Raw genomic sequence first — 17,356 nt, 5'->3', positions numbered from 1 at the left:
ACAAAAATCAAACAGTAGAAGGAAAAACTAATCATTTTGAGGTTATAATAAAGCATAATGCGTTGATCATTGGCAGATCTTTCTCTTCTGCTGAGAGCAATTTAACACGTGGATGTAGCATTGAACGCCTGTGTGCTGTATGCGTCTGTGACAGAAATAAGTTGGTGTGATTATCTGTGTGTGTGTGTGTAGCACTCTAGTAGTGTACTAAGTTATGTCTTTCTTTGTATAGGGTAGGGATCGAACAGCTCCCAGGACTGTCCCTTGTGTACTGAGTTATGTCTTTAAAGGGATTCTAAAGGCAAAATACAACTGTTTAGAATCGCGTAAAGAGTAGGATCCACTTGAGTCTCGTCCATTTTTGCGTCTGTCCATATGGAAAAAGTTAAAGGTTTTGTAGCATTTTGTGTTTAAGAAGAGAAATTACATATGACTCTTTCGTTTACTTAGTGTCTTAGACGAAGTCTCGTTCTCCGTCATGTGACCTTATGACATTTGACCAAGACTGCTTACCAAGTGAAACAGACTGTTTTCTTTGATTTTTAAAATTGTGCTTTGAAAAATTCACTTTAAAACCTAAATAAACTCACGAGACGCCACCGATGGCGACGTCAAATCTTCGCAATGACCTCAGACACTTCCTGTACATCTCTAACTGACATCACACCCACACTGACGTCACACCCAGACTCGTCTGCTTGACCATCTCTGGAAGATATCGCGGATACTCGGCGGAAGGACATAAGGTTCGATTTCACTGGATTTTTTCAATTTTTATAAACATCGGCAACCGAAATATAGTGCTAATAAGTGGTAATTAAGTGAGAAACGAATCCCTTTTTTCCTCCTGTATTGCTCTCATGCTCTGTAATTGTAACTAAATATATTTTTGAAACGTTTGACCATCGCCACAACCTTATCACAAGCCTTGAGTATCCCATTAATGTAGAGGGTAGGGGTCGAACAGCTCCCAGGGCTGTCCCTTTCTCAAGCCGGCTACGTACATAATAGCCTGCCTTGAACTGCACACCCGCGGCTACTGGCGACTGGACCTATTGTTACACCAGAAGTTACAAAGTTGCCTGAGCCACTTGGGAAGACCATGACCAGACAGGGCGTTCTGGAGGTTACCACGGGGGCTAAGAAAGGTCATGACGAGTCCGTGGGAAAAGGAGGTGGATGTTCTGGAATGTTAGACTGGGACAGAATAGGTAGAGTAGCTTTACAGTCGAGGAAGGTTGTTTTTTTTTTTTATTTGGAAGTGAGAACGGAGAGACGGCAGGCCAGCCGCCGAGTGCAACTCTGAATAAAATCTACAGTTGTGCGGCAATTTCATTCTTTGTGTTCTTGTGCGACTACCCCACCCATACGTAGCCATCAGTGACAGACGTGTTGGTTACAAGTATATATATACAAGTACTCCAAAGTCAGGTTGACTCTTCAGTCATCAGACCTTAGTGTATTTATGCAAGCAAACACAAATCAAACCATATATGGATAAGGAATTATGAAAATACAATTTTATTAATCCACAAAGGCAATTACTCCACAACTCTGATCCCTGCATTCTCAGCATCACCAAAATATATACAAAAAGTTTTGATCAACAGGTCTTATGCTAATCAACAGCTGTGGAATTCCCTTCCATCTAATCTTCATCACATTTCAAAAACGCTTTGAAACATACCTATTCAAGACATACATATTTACTAGTGGTGTTTCATTACCTAGATTCTTTGTGTGAATGTATATGTGTGAGTGCGTATAAATTCTTGTGTCAGGAAGTATTGTAGGTTTTCTCATTGTTTCTCTTACTTAGTTTTAAATTTGTCTTCTTTGGCCGCATGACAATTGTCTCATTATTATTATTTAAACATTTTTATGTTGCTAGAAAAATAAATAATCATAGGTAAAAAGAATGCATTGTCCCTTCTCTTCCCGCCTTGTTGCTATTTGTAATTAGCTACATTAGTACAGGTAATCCAGATGCTGCAAAGTGCAAAATATGTATTTGCTAATATAAATTCATTTACATTTACAAACTGTCCTGTGACTTTCATATAAGTAATAAAAATACATAAAAAGCTTACTTGGGTATATTCTTGGTCTTTAGGGAAACTGCTACCAAAGATAGGCACCACCTGTTCCTTAGCCAGCAAGTTGTCAAAGAGAATTGTGAATCCCCCATAGTTTTCTGTTAGCAGCAGCAAATATCGACTCTCTCTAAAACAATGGAAAAAAAATCTCTGATCAGAGATGCTGTTATAATTATGTCTTTTATGCTCTTTCTTTCTGCTGTTTTTTGCAGCAACAATTAAAGGGCTGATCTACCTGAAAAATGGGCAGGAAATCTGAAGTAAATAACAACCAGGATGGCCAGTGCTGGACCAAGGAAGGTGCTAGCAAAGGGGCAGTTTAGTTTTTGACTGGCCAGATGCCTCACTTTTCTGAGTTGCTGGAGTAGGGAGTAGAGGTTTGTTTCAACTATCCTTTAAGACACCTTGGACGTTAGCCAGCAATGTGATGGCCAGAGGAAGAACTAGCTTACGAACTTCAAAGACTGCACTGGTTGTCCTGCTCACTATCACCCAAAATAGGCAAGAGTGGTAGGCCCTGTCAGCTGCCTTGTCTATCCTTGCATTCCCCTCAATGACAGGTGCCTGTCAAGACTGACCAAAGAAATTTCAATGGCATCCTTTGTTCAATGTTTTTGGAAAGGGAATAATCAGTCTGCTATTGCAGCAGCCATTGCAGCAGCCATTGTGAATGTTAGTAGAGGAAGTAAATTTTTATTTTTTTCTGATTGGTCAATAATCCACCAAGTTGATGTTGCATATTTTAAGTGAAAATAAAGAAGACAGAAGTTCATATGTTTCAGTAGTCTATTACAAAAATGGAGGATTACCCGCCCATATTGTCTCCTCTGAGAGCTGCTTTCATGAGACCTGCTGGGGAGCAGTCTGGGTCATCTGGCTGTGTCTGGAGAAAAAAGTCACAAGATTGGGTAGGGGAATATTAGTTATTATTTTTATACTCTAGATCCTTTAAAAATACAATTCTGAAACCTACATTATCAGGTGAAAGGCTAGTTGGAAACATGTCCTTGATAATCTGAAGTGGATCAATGGTATCAAGTCCACCAAAGTTGCGGCGAACAGCAGCAATCAGTTGATTCCTAGAAGGTCGGCTTTCACTTTGTTCAGCAAAGGCATATACCATCTTCACCAAGCTGAAAACAAAAAACATGCACACAAAGTAAATGTTACCAAGACACAAAGCTGCTTTAAAATACATATAGAAGAACCTCTAAGCAGAAATAATAATAACAATGAGCATTTATAAAGCACTATTCTAATGGTTTGCTCAGAGCGTTTTACAGAAATGACATAGTGACCAAGCCACATCAACCGAATCACTAGCAACCATGCACCCAAATTCGCATATAATAGACACATGCGAAAGACCCGACAACAGACACAAGATAAATACAGACATGTATTTAAGGTGAGGACAGGGTTGCAGTGAAGTCTGTGTTCTGAAAAAAAATGTTTCTTCAGTTTGGAATTTAAAAGGTGGTAAGAGAATCAGTGACGAAGGCTGACAGGTAATCAGGTCCAAATGAGGGGGCTTTGTAGAGAAAACTCTGTCCATTAGTCTTTGTCATAGCCAGCGGGACTCAGAAAATTGGTGTCAGAAGATGAGTGAAGATCGAAGTCGTACTTAACATAAGTGTAACATAAGTATGGTATCCAAACCACAAACTAATAATAATCAAACAAGTCACAGCATGGATTACCGACCAGGGTTATCATAAAGGTCACTATCACCATCCAAACAAAGCAATGTTGCCAGACCTTTGAGTACAGCTACATTGGCTCATTGGTTCTGTGCATGTATGTTTGTCTGGGTGCAGGCATGTGTAGAATTTCTGATCATACCTGAATTATCACAAAAAAGCTAAATCTGAAAATAAACCAGCAGCTCATCTTTTACCTGTAGAAATCTCGAAGTCCAAAGAATTCTCTCTTCTCTTTGGCAATTCCAAAAATTTTCAAATATGCACTGGCAAGGTCCCTTATCAGTGGCCTAACATGTGCTTGAGCAGCTTCATTGTTTGTGGTACAGATTCCCCTAGAGAAAAAGAAAAATATGTGACTATCGAACACACACAAATATACACAAAATGTAGAAATTGTAAGATAAGATATACGATAGATAACACTTTATTTATTTGTGGGGAAACACATTACTGATCCTATTTTGTGTACACACCCTTTTGGATCATGGCTACTTTGAAATTCATTTTCTCCTTTTGATTCTGGAATTTGCATTCTATCCATTGAAGAACTTTGTTCTGTATGGTGAAATCAACCAGCTGCTTGCCTGCATGAATTTTCAGTTCTTTCGTGCTCAAGTGAGCTTGAATGTCAGTAAACTACACAATGAGGCGCAGATCTTGGGATTATGATGTGTACTACTAGTGATTCTAATTAGCACTTGTTGCAATGTGCTGTCGATATGAAGCTAAACCCAGAGAAGTTTAAAACCAGTTCTTCAAGCCTTGACATTAAGTTAATGCTAAATACAATGTTTGAAGAATAGCAATAACAGTCGCTGGTTGGCTTTAACTTGATGTCCTTCACCATTCAGCTACAATCTACAATTGTGCATCTGCAAGATTTTGATGAGGTGCTTAAAAGGTTTTTTAAGAAATAAATTGTACAGCTGTTGAAACTGAAGGCAGTCAATTTTACCCAAAGAGGGACAAGGCAAATGTGCCTACAAAAGGTAGAACCAAACTTCCTGAAAAGGGTGTTATGGCATCTGTATAGCTCACAATTAACCTGCCAGCAACAGATTTTAAAAATTTCAGAGACTGCATGCATATTAAGAGGCAGGCTAATCATAGAGGAAGCCATTCAGCATCGTCATGATGTTGTGTAATGTACTGTTGAAACATGAGTTAGTGATAACTACAGATAGATTCATGAGATTGGTAGAGTGCACACTGTGTCAGGGAATTTCCTGGATACAAATTAGTCTTCCAGTCCTATCTATACTGAAGCTGCAAGTGGTGTTAATCTCCCTGAGGCATACAATCATAGAGGTCATGAACACTGTGAACATCAATCATTAAGACACCTGTATTTCAAAAATTATTGCTAGAAAACACATGCCAGCCAACTAATAGCTGCTCAGTGATCATTAGACATTCTCTTACTTGTATAGTAGAGGGTCTAGTGCATACCTTTGATCCTCATACATGTTCTCACATAACTATTTAGACTTTGCCTTATTGGTTGAAACTTTTGAGTAATGTCTCCTTATGATGTTTCTAATTACAATGTTTACAACTGACATCAAACTTTCTCACATAAACTCTGCTCAGCTCTTTTGTGGTTTAGTTTTTCTTGTCAGAAAATATCTTAAATGATACACACTTTTAATGACATAGCTAGTCAATTTGTGTGTTGGTGAACATGCCCCAAATGTATTTTAAAAATTGATTGCCCAATTCAACCCTTGAGGACTTATACTGCTAAAATATGGGACTCTATAGCTCATTTGAATCCCACTGAAACAGCTAGTTGATCTATTTGCTCTAAGACAATTTCTGTGAGTGATAATACAACCCTCCAACAGACTAGTTTAGATATAAAACTATTTGTAAAATTATTAAGTATTGGTTACATATTTTGTGCATACCTGTAAAGCAGGGGTGAGGAACTTTTATCTTCTTAGGGCCATTGTGATAAATAAAACATAATTGGCAGGCTGTACAGAATTGTCTACTTAAGAATTATAATCTGCTCTGTCTGGTCAAACTATAGTTTGCCACATTATCTTAACACTTTTGCAACATGTACAGTTCCAGTCTGCCTCTCTTATCGCCTGAGTCAACACAATCTACTTTTTCCTAATTAGGTGTGCAAAAACTATGCTCTGCCACTAAGAAAAATATTGCGAAACAACTGCATGTTTGGAATCTGTAAAATATACATTTATAATTAGAAAGTTCCTAAAGGAGACAGAATACATAGTAACAAAATCTGTTTTCTCCTAATGCACAATTTTTTGTTTGAGGTTGTGCAGTGCAAGTACATTAATAATAATCACGACTATTTAGTGTACACATAACTCCTTCTGATGGAGGTGAAAGGCGTTATACTTTGCAGCACTGGATTGCCAGGAAGTTGGGGATTATAATTAAATTATAATTTAAATGATGATGAATAAATCTGTAGGATGCATTTGTAGCCTCCTGATAACTGTGCTTCATATGTATAAACACCTCGAACCTGCCTTTACTGGTGGGGAAGGCACTCTAGAAACAAACATTATTATTATTAAACAAATTGTTGGACTCCGTTAAGTGACATAAAATGTCAACTACACACTCTAAAGTTTGCATGTGGTTGGCATTGAGTTCCCTATTTTTATCATTAACAACTATGGTTTTATGGTTTTCTCTGAGCTTTAGGCTTTTGCTTATTGAGAAAGCAGAAAATACCACCTTTATTACTGCCTATTCTTTAATTTAACAGTTTCCACAACAGTAGTCTTTTTCACCCATCTGATCACATTTGTCTGTCTCAAATATAAATGATGAGAAAACTCTAAGTGGTTAACAGCCTTCACCACTTTCACTACCAGCAAGTTTGTGCTATATGTGCTGAAATAGGTTGAAATTGATGAAAAATAATCCATTACTTAGCTGTTTCCACAAGTTCCTGATTATTTGGCACATCTCGCTGAACCAAAATTCCTCGGTTCATTTTGGCAGGGTCCAGAGCCCAGTTAGAGATTCCAATAAAGCCAACCTGCAATATTGAACAGATAGACAGATACACACATTCAAGTGAAGCCAAAATGGCTGATTGTGGATTACTTGTATCATTCTCTAACACAGGGGTCTCAAACACGCGGCCCGCGGCCACGTCCGCGGTGTATATGTATGTTGTGCTTGGTGATTAACTCCCGCAGTGAAAATTACCCCTGTTCACAAGCGAAATGAAAATAACACCTGTATTGACAGGTGTGGGCTACTGTGGGAAAAACTTGTTTCAGTGGCTACGGACGGTGCACCAGCAATGTGTTCAGAGAAGGTTGGTGTTGTTGGATTAATGGTAGAGAAACGGAATCAGCTCAGCTTGGCGGGACCTTTTGCAGCCATACACTGCATTCTGCACCAAGAAGCACTCTGTGCCAAAAGTCTACAAATGAAGAACGTGATGGATGTTGTCGTGAAGACAGTGAACTTCATACGTGCACGGGGTCTCAACCACAGACAGTTTGTCATTTCTAGCTGATTTAGAAACGGAATACGGAGAGTTGCTGTATCATACGGAAGTCAGATGGTTGAGTCGTGGAAAAGTGCTGCAGAGATTTTTTGAACTGAGACGGGAAATAGCATTGTTCATGGCAATGAAAGACAAGAGACATACCTCAGCTCAGTGACCCAATGTTTTTGTCGGATCTTGCTTTTCTTACTGACATCACGCAACATCTCAATACACTCAATTCACAACTACAGGGTTCAAAGCAGCTGATTACCGTGATGTTTGACCGCATCAAATCATTCAGATGCAAGCTGACTTTGTGGGTCACTCAGCTGGCAGATGGAAACCTGGCTCATTTCTCTTTTCTACAGAGCATAACGGTTGAACCACAGCGCCTGAAAGACTACGTAGACATCCTCTCCAGACTACTGGAAGATTTTGAACACCGCTTTCAGCAGTTCACTGCTCTCCAACCACAGTTTTTCTTTGTTGCCACTCCGTTCGCAGTTGATGTGAAAAACGTTCCAGAGGAAGTCCAGACGGAACTACTGGACCTGCAGTGTGACACTGTTCTGAAGCAAAAATACATTGATGTTCCAGATTTCTACCAGTTTCTTCCTAGAGAGAATTTTCCAAACTTATTCTGCACAGCTGCTAGAATTCTAGCGGTGTTTGGGAGTACGTATGTTTGCGAACAGTTTTTCTCCAGAATGAAGATCAACAAAACAGCATTACGATCAAGACTGACTGATGAGCATCTGAGAGCAACCTTGCGGCTTGCCACTACACGCGACTTCAGGCCTGACGTCGATGTCTGGTCTCTGCCAAACGATCTCAGCTGAGTGGACAGAAACATGAGTGACGAGCCATCTGCAGTAGGCCTAGTAATTATAGTTGGTTTTTTTGGGGGGAACTACAGTTTCTGCTTTTTTATTAGTGACAGAGACAACGTCAACTTATTTTAATAAACTAAACTGCCTGTGCATGTAATAAACTACACAAAATGTAATTAATAATTATAAAACTTTATTTTAGCATTTAACTTCAGTGACAGTAGTGTTCGTAAAATTTAATGAAAAAGCATTTTCTTTTCGTGGTGCGGCCCGCTGACTGGCTGTTACTTTCCACTGAGGCCCACATGCTAATATGAGTTTGAGACCCCTGCTCTAACACTACAGATTCACTTGTTTAAATCTCTGCTTGCTGTACTTGGACTTGCAACTAAGATAAGACAGCCTCCTAGTACTCTCTCCAAGTCTCTCAACTTCCACCAAAGTTCTCCCTTCCCTTTCATACCCACTGGGGAGCTCATCAGTCCATCCCATTTGGACCAAAACAAACCTGCATGCCAAATAGTGCTGCTGACCAATCAGCCTTCAGCTGGCATGTAAGCCAGCCGTAGTGACATAGATATCATATTTTAAATCCTACTGTCTCCTTAGTTGGACTAACTGGCACAGTGTGGACTCCGGGTTCCAGAGGAGGCCATCTACCAATTGTAAAAGGAAAGTCCAACTATCTGTCAGACTTTGGTTACAGCAATACAGCAATTTTTGACAGTATGAGAATGAGCTTGAAAAGTAAATTTATAATATATCACTTTTAACAATAATACTAAGTGAAAATTTATAAAGCGCAATATCTGAGCCAAAGGCAGACTCATTGCACTTAAACAGGGTCATGAAAAGACTTGCTGCATTTCGGCAGTAAAGGGTGATCACTGCAGATTTAATGGTTTCAACTCCAGAAAATAAGGGTTAGTGTCATGAGGAGAATAGTGAGAAGATATTGAGTAATCTTGAGATATGAAGAAATGTTATCATAGGAAACTGCAAAAGGGTGATCATCACCAATTTATTCAATGCAGCTCAAGAACTTGCACTTCAAAAGAACATTACATATATAGCGCAGCTGCAAATCAGAAGAGCAAGGAACAAAACACAGCAAAAGCACATGTAAACATGAAGGTCCAACATTTTTATCCAAATAGAAGCACAAACACAAAAGATAAACAAAATCAAGGAAAACCGATCCCCTCAGACTGTTAGGTGAAGGGACAGAACTGTCAATAGATCTGAATACTGAATAACTGCAGGATGAAAAATATCATGATTTATATTACTAATAGAGGGCTAAACAGATGCCCTGCTAACATACCTAACTACTTATCCTGTGTCAGACATCCTGTTAACATACCTTCCTGCAGTCTTCATCTGCACCAGGACAGCCTTCCTCCAGAAGTGGGTGCAGTGTCTGAGGAAACAAACACCAGATCAACCAGTATGGTATCATTCAAGGAACAATTAATTTGCAATACTTTTACTCTCTCCACTTCCAGTAATTGTGGCAGTGGTCGCCATGCACCTCTGGTCTATAGCTACTGCCCTGTGACCAACACTATGACACACACTAACAAAGTAATGATTAACATCAATAATAACATACAATAACAATACACAAAATGTCAGTTTTCTCATTAGACCATTAACATGTAAACAGTGCATAACTCCAACAGCCTATTCATCACCTTTAAGGGCATTTTAGGGGAGTCTTCAGCCAGACCAACTTCATCCAGAACAACAACAGAAACAAAAGTATCTGTGTTCTTGCCCTTCTGGAACTGGGCACACTGAGAGAAGGTTGCCAGAATGCCATCTGCTGTGGCAAGGGGGCTGCACTGAAAGGACACCATCTTGACCTGTACAAAATATCAGTTCAAGTCTATACATACATGTGACTGAAATTATCAATCATTCTCTTTGTGCACAAAAAAAATAAAGGCACTTTTACAAATGAAAATGCAATATGAATGCTTAGAATGCTTATACAACCCACTGAAAGAGATTACTTTCATCCACAATGTTGTCATTGAAAATGAAGCTTTTAGACATGAAGATACATGTAAAGCAGGCTTTTAGACATGGGGAAATTCTTAATACAGATGGTTTTCAGACATTGTGGTATAATCAGCAGAGAAGGCTTTAAGACATAAGAGTTTAACATTTTGCCTCTTTTGCCACCTACCAAAGTGAGCCTTTAACTGGATAAATGATATTCTGACATGAGATTTCAATCAACAAGACAAGCCGTACTAAATAATCTGCATGGGTCTGTGGAGGTTCTGTAGCAGCTGCTATATTTTTATTAGGTAAATATCTCCAGTGTAAAACATTAAAAAGAAAAACTATTATAATAATAATGTTCACATATATAGTGCCATTTCCCAGTCTTATGGGCAAGCTCAGGGTACTTCAGAAATCAAAGAAACCACAGGTGACAATGACAAATAAAGATCAAGCATGAAGACTGGATATCATAGTATTAAGTCAAAAAAAAGTGACGACATTACAAAATAAGGTAGGCACGTGTACTCCACATCGAAGGATAGAAAAAAAAAAAACCAACAGCAACAACAACAACAAGAACAAAGACTACCCTGGTTTGGGTCTGGCCATTTTTATGCAGTTTTTGTTAAATTTTAGAGATAGCATACCTCTGAAAATGACATTTTTGAAAATTGTACAATAATCTCTTTCATAGCCAAATTTGGACAATAAACCAGCTAAAGGGAATTCTATGTAGCAGAAGCTTTGACAAACCTCTTAATGGCCAAGTTTCTGAAAGAATGGTCAGTAACATGGATCTATCTGTTATTTCACTGATCTTTAACACACCTGCTTAAGTCTCCTGAAGAAATCTGTACGTGCAGACATGCCTTGCATGGCGTCCTCCACAACAGTCTTTGCCAGTGATTTTGAGGATCCTGGCTTACCAACCAGGAATAGTGGGATGCGCAGCTCTATGCACACCACCATCATGAACACATTTTCCTTCAGCGCCTGGTTGCGGGCAATATTCTTGTCAAGGTGAACATTTTTCAGAAATTCATCTTGACATCTGAAAATATATGTGGGTGTGCGTATGCACACACACACGTTCACCCCAAAAAGTTAAAAGTTATATTACAATATTCTACAAATAAGCCATTTAAGTAATGACATTTTTTCTTCTTTCTACAGTAAACAACAAACAAAACAGTGTAAAAGAGAAAAGGCACCTCTTGTGTTCTTAACTCATTCAATGCAGGTGTATTGACGCAATAGAGCTATAGCTATGAAGATGTTCAAATTCAAGGGTGAAAACTGTATAGGAAAGTTAATTGGGGTTGCCTAATATTTGCACACACTTCAAGAAGCTAATAGTAAAAGCACAGCCATTGGATGTTAAAACATTGTAATGGTGACTGCTTGCTTTTTGCTTTCTGTTGTTAGTGTGAATGCATAACAAACTCTCACAACAAAGTTTCAGCCTCAAAGGCTAAGACTGTTCTTGTTCTTGGCCTGTACACTATGCAGTCTAGCATAAATGGTGGAGCTATCATGGCCAGCAAAGCTGGTTTGGCACTCTCAATGTTCTTCCCTAAAAGCTTGCTGGGCCCCATAAACCCTGACTTGCACAGTCGTGAAAGATAAACTATTTAGGGTGGACTGCACCTTCACCAGTCATTCTGAATATCATATGAAAACAAGTGACAATCTTGCGACCACACTTTCGAAATCAGCCTCAATTATTTTTTTTCAACAATAATAACATAAAAAAAGAGCAAGTTATATATTACTTAGAGATAATTACATTTATCTTTTCAAAGCTCTAAGTATTTGCTACATTGCTATGTCGGCACCTGGATATCTTGGCCTTACTGATGCTGGATTTGAAGTGTTTTGTCAGTAAAATTACAAACTTGTATTGCTGGATTGCTAGCAGATGATTTTTTTCCCAGTTAACTACTAAAATAAGGCAGGTGTTTATTAACTATTAAAATGAGACAGGTGTATGCAAAGCTTCCGGTTTAGTCACATTCATTGTTTAGGCTCACTGAGACTAACAGCGGAAAACTTTGCAAAAGGCTAAGCGTTGGTCTCGGAAGACAGACAGCAGTCCACCTATAGATGGTAAGATGAAGTCAGTTTGGTTATGGACCAATCCATCAGGTGAGTGCCAAGTGATGTACACAATTTCTTATGGGGATGTAAGGTGTTGATTAAGGTGTGTCCCGGCCCTGTGAAAACTCTGAAAACTTGCACTGTTTCACTGTTGTGAGAAGTGCGTTGGTGTCCTAAAAAGGTGGTGACCATGCCTCATACAAACTTAGGGTTTTGTGTTTTGTATTGATTGCCTGTATTCTCTTGTATGTATTGCTAGAAGATTCCCTGACTTGGACACGTACAGTAGGATAAGAACTACAAGTTGCCTCCACTCTGTAGCAAGCCTAAAGGTGATTTCCAAAACAAGTCCATCCTGGCCATTGCTGCTGCTGCTATTGAGATTCTGATGCAGATATCTGTCATGCTGCAGCCATCTTTGGAAAGGGTGATTCCCAAGTACTTAAGCTATTCATTACCTGCTGTGATCCATTCATTTAAATCTCTCCTTTGGCACTGTCGTTGAACGAATCATTACTTCGTCAGGGCTGGTCTCTATAGCCTGTATGCACTTACGGTATCTGTCAGTTTGTTGGTGAGGTCTTGCAGTTTGCTGCTGGTGCCAGCCATCTGATCTAAGTTGTCTACAAAGCACAAAATGCATGAGCCTCCCACCAGTGGAAGTGGGGGTGTAATGGCCATGAAGGGCTTCTTACGTGATGTTTTCCGAAAACGATGTTGAACAGTACAGAAGACATGGGACATCTTTGATGGATGCACAATATTATATGAAAATAAGTTTCCATTTGGTTATCAAGTAGTACTGGCATCATTGAACTCTTGTACATCACTTCAATGACTTAAACTAGGCCGTCTTTGGTGCTGAGCTTTTGTATCATATGCCAAGCCTCTCATGCCAGACTCTGTCAACAAGGCTGTGATACAGATCCTCCTGGTGTTGTAGATTTTTTAATCAGGAGGAGACAGTCTGTTTATTTGTGCTCTTGGCAGATCTGAAGCCAGCCTATTCTCGTGCTAATAATTCTTTAATGGTGGTAGTTTGGTTCATTCTTTCTTTAGAAGAAATATCATTAGTGATTGTGTCCATTCCCACATTCTTTTGCATATATAGAGCATTAAGAGCCTTTGATGTTCTTCCCAACCTTGCTTGAACCTTGAGTAGCTCAGCTGGAATGTCAATGCCAGGTGACTTCCCTCCCTTCAAACCGCATACTGCTGATGTAAGATTGGTAGGTCTATAGGTATGCTGGTTCTAGTCTAGTTGCCTTGGAGGGTGTTAATGTCTATCATCAGCTGGAAGTTCACTGTAATATTCAGTCTATTAACAGTGCTTTCTATGACAAGGTGGCCATTTCTTTCATCTTCAAAGTCAAAGGACTTGTGGACATGTTTTAGTGAGAGTTCAGTAGTTGGAAGGTCATTCTTTTGTCACTTCATTCCCTCTTCTACAGTCCCTGAACCAGTTCTTGCTGTTACTTTCATCCTCTTCAATATTGCTCTCTATTTCATTGTTGTCCTTCATTAAGGTGGTTGCTTATGCTCCTCATTGTCTCTGGTGATTGTCAACAAAATGACAGGGTAGCCACCAAAAAAAAAGGTGCAAGGCATGGACAAAAGATTCTCTGCACTCACTGTAAGGTCAGATCATCAATGAGTACAAACATACCCCTGCAATCAAATGATGACTGTAAAAAGATTCAAATAATAATAATAAAGTTGATTTATAGAACACTTTACACCACCATCAAAGGCAGGTTTAAAGTGCTTTTAAAAAAAAAAAACACAAAAAAACACACAGACATTAATAATAAATGCCAATCTCAAAAACAAGAAGATTATTGCATGTCCATGCAAATAATGCCATCACATACCCAGTCTGCAGCCTTGCTATGGTATGAAATCTTCGTACGTCTATAAAGTTCGAATTTTAAAAAAGTAGTTGAGAGTTAGTACAATGTTTATTATGTCAACTGTCAATCTTTGGTGGAGTGGCTTAACTTTTGCATATAGAAATAAGGTTCCATAATGACAACTCTTGTTAGAGCATCATGCTAGCGGTCACAAACTAATTTCAGAGAGACGCCCAATGTTAGCCTGTCAGGCCTGCGTTTACTGTGCATGAATCTTGCTGTGACAGATCAAAAATCAAAACTTTAGCAATTGTGAAAAAGAAACCTGTCTGAAATTGACACTGCTGATGAACACATCTAAAATGTAAATTATGGCAAGATGATGCTGACGTGGTAGTACAAATAAAATGGTGTAGAAAAGAAAAAAAGTGGCTCAGACACAAAATCAAATCCAGGAATATATGAAATTGTGTTATAGATGGACAGATCAATGTTGCACACAAAACTTCACTCAGATTAAGAGGAAAAGACAAAATGCCACTGAGAGCTAATCCCCTCTAGCCAGTTAGCTGAAGGGACATCAGTCTTCAAATATAACTGATTCAAGTTAATTTCTTAGTCATCAGGAAATACACATGATAGTGCATGAAATCTAGAGAATGCTACAGTTAAGTATAGCATATATAGTGCACTTTAAATAATAATGTCCTACAAAGCAAAGATCAGACTGCCATCACACACCCTAGATACGTACTTGTCTATAATTGTAAAGAACTGCTGTTGTTTGTCCCCATTCAAGTCAAATGGAGGGAGAAAGTACTCAACTATGTGCTTGTCAAACTCTGTCTTGCTGTTCAGGCATGCCCGGTAACACACTGCTAGTGACAATACCAGGGCTTTAGTCAGGTCAGACACCTGGAGCTGAAAATACAAATCTTGCAAAGTTACATCATGGGCAAAGCTAACTATATCTTTTGTGCTTCTCTAATTTATCGCATAGTTTGGTGAAAATATAGTTGAAATATCCAACATATACATCCTCCCAAAAAGATTAAGGGGAAAAATCTGCCTTCTAGATTACCCTTAAAAAAACTGACACAATAAGCGAAAATGTTACAATGGAGAGAAAGATACAGTAGATGATGAGTCCTTCTTTTAAAGCGTGCAGAACACAAGATATAATCATCAGACTTGTAAAACATATTTCCCCATATGAATGCTCAATGTCCTGCACATAGAAGAAAACAGTCAACCACACAGAATCATAAGCACCCACAAACAGATAACAACTTGATTGAATGAAGAATTTAGGAGTGGGCAGATCTGTACTCGTGATTAGGCAAGATTTCTTAAAGAGTAAGGTTTTGAGACCAGCAACTTAAACTACATCATGGCAAGAAATGGTTCTATAGCTCTTGGTTGAAAAGAAGATCCCAGGTGATACCATAACACCACCAATAAACAAAATAAACTAACATAAGGAAATATAATGTATGATTTATATCACATATGCAAGGAGCATGCTCTTAGTGTTTGAGAAAAAAACAAGTGTAGCACTCTAGTAGTGTACTTAGTTATGTCTGTTTGTAGAGGGTAGGGGTTGAACAGCTCCCAGGACTGTCCCTTTCTCACATGGGCTGCGTACATAATAGCCAGCCTTGAACTGACCTATTGTTTACCAGAAGTTACTAAGTTGCCTGAGCCACTTGGTGAGACCATGACCAGTTAGGGCAGGGTGGGGGTGACCACGGGGGCTGAGAAGGTCATGACGAGACTGTGGGAAAAGGGGGTGGATGGTTCTGGAACGTTCGACAGGAAGAGAATAAGTAGTGTAGCTTTACAGTTGAGAGAGGCTTGTAGATTTTTGAAATGAGAGTGGAAAGACAGCAGGCTAGCAACCGAGTGAGACTCTGAATAAAATCTACTGTTATGCGGCAATTTCCATCTTTGTTGTGTTCTTGTATGACTAGCCATCAGGGACTGACGTGTTAGTTACAAAGACATGGAGAACATACAAAGGACGGAAGGATAAACAACAGTAGTGATGACCTATAAAAGACAAAGAAAATGCATAGGGGAATTGGGTGACAAGAACTGAGTGTATTTTGATTCTGCAGTAGGAAATAGGAAAGTAGCCAATAGACACAAAAAAGCGTTGTGTAGATTGTTGTTACGAGTAATGCTCAAGAAAGAGGTGTACATGTATCATCCAGCTGTCTCCCATAACCCACATAATGACTAGTACTGGAAGTACCAGTCAAGCAATAAATGAATAAATTTAGTGCTAAATCATTTTCTTTTTTTGCATACACACAAACATATGGTAGGATGGAGTTATGCAGGGTATGCACACACACATAGGCCAGCACACATGTACTGACTTGGGGCAGCACAATGAGAAAGGTGTCCAATGTCCAGCAACCCCCTTGACCTTTCTCGTCGCACTTCCTTCCAGCCTCCTGACCCCGCATCCCCTGGTTTTTCTAATCTCATGGCCAGTGACCCTGTGACCATTCCAGAGAGGTGGAGATGGGTGACAGGAAAGGATGGCAACAGGATATATTCTAGAATATTTGGGGTAGGAGGAATAAGAAGGGGAAGGGAGAAGGGACAAGTATTCAGAGAGTTGTCAAAGTGGGAGCATCTACCCACTAAGGAGATTAGAGAATACTTAGATTGCTTGTGAACGTTTCACCTTTGCCGGCAACATCAGCCGGCATACAAGTAAAAGCCGTTCTACCCAGACATGTTTGTTGTTGTGAGAGTATTATGGTGAGATTGGGCAAGCAACCCCACCATACCCTGTTACACACACACAAAATTCCAGTTAGTAGTACCTCCACTTCAGCATTGTAATCCTCCTCCTCCTCCTCCTCCTCATCATCATCATCATCATCATCATCATCATCATCATCATCATCATCATCATCTGCATTATTTTTTGCTGCTTTGTCCAATTCTTCATCCAGGATGTCGAACAGGGTGTGGTCATCTTCAGCTGATGCCAGGAACCAGCTAATCACTGTCAGAGCTCGAGTCACATCACGCAGACTCACAAAACTGCACTCATCCTAAATGTATAGGCACACAGCAAATTTTAGTACATTTGCATAAGAAATAGTGGAGACATAGATGGCATATGAGGAGACAACTTCAGCAGAACGGAAAAGCAATCGGTGTTCTAGGTAAATATCTACATCCTTCACAATAGGTTAAAACAGTACATTCACAAAGTGATTTCAGTTCAAGTGGCATGGATAGCCTACACATATGACATTAAAAT

The 17,356-nt window shown here is 39.3% G+C and overlaps 1 protein-coding gene across 2 annotated transcripts in view; it reads right to left on the bottom strand.

The window, feature by feature from the left end:
* The window catches only part of LOC112565614 (E3 ubiquitin-protein ligase rnf213-alpha-like), a 201,901-nt gene that overhangs the window by 76,065 nt on the left and 108,480 nt on the right, over positions 1–17,356 (bottom strand). For both annotated transcript variants that reach the window (XM_025241165.1, XM_025241164.1), the window contains exons 44-53: positions 16,911–17,144; positions 14,828–14,994; positions 10,955–11,177; positions 9,808–9,978; positions 9,477–9,533; positions 6,712–6,821; positions 3,994–4,131; positions 3,070–3,229; positions 2,906–2,979; positions 2,091–2,223 (exon numbers count right to left, since the gene is read on the bottom strand). In XM_025241165.1, the coding sequence (XP_025096950.1) occupies positions 2,091–2,223; positions 2,906–2,979; positions 3,070–3,229; positions 3,994–4,131; positions 6,712–6,821; positions 9,477–9,533; positions 9,808–9,978; positions 10,955–11,177; positions 14,828–14,994; positions 16,911–17,144 (1,467 nt within the window). The remainder of the gene's footprint in view (positions 1–2,090; positions 2,224–2,905; positions 2,980–3,069; positions 3,230–3,993; positions 4,132–6,711; positions 6,822–9,476; positions 9,534–9,807; positions 9,979–10,954; positions 11,178–14,827; positions 14,995–16,910; positions 17,145–17,356) is intronic.

This window comes from Pomacea canaliculata, linkage group LG6, assembly GCF_003073045.1.
Source record: "Pomacea canaliculata isolate SZHN2017 linkage group LG6, ASM307304v1, whole genome shotgun sequence".
NCBI classification, from domain to species: Eukaryota; Metazoa; Mollusca; class Gastropoda; order Architaenioglossa; family Ampullariidae; genus Pomacea; species Pomacea canaliculata.
This window is presented reverse-complemented; position numbering and strand designations above follow the sequence as displayed.